The sequence below is a fragment of the Equus asinus genome, chromosome 25 (assembly GCF_041296235.1).
Source record: "Equus asinus isolate D_3611 breed Donkey chromosome 25, EquAss-T2T_v2, whole genome shotgun sequence".
Taxonomy (NCBI): Eukaryota; Metazoa; Chordata; class Mammalia; order Perissodactyla; family Equidae; genus Equus; species Equus asinus.
The window spans coordinates 15,191,724-15,193,126 of record NC_091814.1 but is presented as its reverse complement, the minus strand read 5'-3'; the positions used below and the strand labels follow the sequence as shown (position 1 = coordinate 15,193,126).

General features: G+C 49.0%; 1 protein-coding gene across 1 annotated transcript; it reads left to right on the top strand.

Annotated features, from left to right (window-relative positions):
• Positions 1-245: 245 nt before the first annotated feature.
• Positions 246-879, top strand: LOC139042000 (small proline-rich protein 2I-like). Its single transcript, XM_070497420.1, has one exon. It carries the CDS (start codon positions 295-297, stop codon positions 481-483), a length of 189 nt encoding a protein of 62 aa, XP_070353521.1. The 5' UTR covers positions 246-294; the 3' UTR covers positions 484-879.
• Positions 880-1,403: the final 524 nt, after the last annotated feature.

Here is a 1,403-nt window from a genome sequence, read left to right as displayed (position 1 = left end):
ATGAAGATGATATTTTCCCACAGAAAACATGACTTGGTTCTTGCAGAGATATTTCCTTTGAAAAAATGATATGAGCAAAGAGAGGATTTTCTCAGGACTGATGAGGCAGTTGGCTAAAGAGGAAGCAGGGTGGTGGAAGGCGCAAAAGAGGGAGTTGAGAGATGAAAGCCCAATCTTGGAAATGGGAGAGGGAACATCTCCCGCTATTCTATCAGCCGCGGTTTCTCTCTCTGGAGGAGTCCCTTCTTGCGAACACTGTCTCTAATTTCTTTCAGCTCCGAAGACTCCAGAAAGATGTCTTCTCAACAGCAGCAGTGCAAGCAGCCCTGCCAGCCCCCTCCTGTGTGCCCACCTAAGTGCCCAGAGCCGTGCCCGCCCCCAAAATGCCCTGAGCCGTGCCCACCCCCACAGAGGCAGCAGAAATGCCCTCCTGTGCAACCTCCTCCACCATGCCAGCAGAAGTGCCCGCCCAAGAGCAAGTAACAGCTTCAGCAGCATCAGGATCTGGAAAAGAGAAGGACCATTGGCTCGCCTGCTTCCACAGCTCCACCTTCACCTTCTCTTCCGAGCCTATCATGGTGGCAGAAGCGGCTCCTCCACCCTTCAGCCTGTAAAATGCCTGTGTGACTCCTGACAGCAAAAGGGTTCCTTCCTGAGGCTGTCACACTGCTCCTCTCCAGGAGGTAGCCGAGGAAGGGCATCCTCAGCTGTGCCAGCATCCCAGAGCTTCAGGAGGAAGAGCAGCAGCTCTCTTCCTGGGTGCCAGCAGGGGATGCTCTTGATGTCTTCTGTGTCTGTCTGTCCCCTGGGCAGGCGTTTGTATCACCTGGCAATTGTTCCTTTTCTTCCATTTCCTGAATAAAGTGCCATTTTGTGGGATGGGATATTGTCTTTCTTTGAAAACCTGCTTGTCAGCAATATCCTCTCACCCTTTTGGGTTTCTTTCTATCCTTCTTTGTCCCAAGCCTCAGGTCTCACATTCAGTGTTCTCTGAATTTTGGAGCGCTACCTAACATTCTTTCAATCTCATGTCAAATCCAGGTTATTTCCCTTAATTACTGCCTGATTGATTTTAGGAACAAAGTGTTTAATTCCTCAAGATTTCAATCTCTCTGCTACAAATTGGGGTAAATCCTATTTACATTACCCACTTTTCTCAGGCATGAGATTGAATGGTAATTTAGTTGTCAGAATGCCTGGCACATCTTAGCCCTCGGTAAGGCATCAGATCGTCCTTGTGTCCATCCTCATCATCAACAACCTCGTGACCACCCTCACCCTCACCACAACCTCCACGTTTGCTGCAGCTGCAACGTGCAAGTGTCAGATGCAGAACCAGGATAGGAAACAAGAAGATTCTTAAACTTTATGACTCTGTCGTATTCCGCTGTTCTCTTTCTTTT

Coding starts and splice junctions, on each gene's coding strand:
- LOC139042000 (XM_070497420.1), top strand. CDS start 295: ATGTCTTCTCAACAGCAGCAGTGCAAGCAGCCCTGCCAGCCCCCTCCT.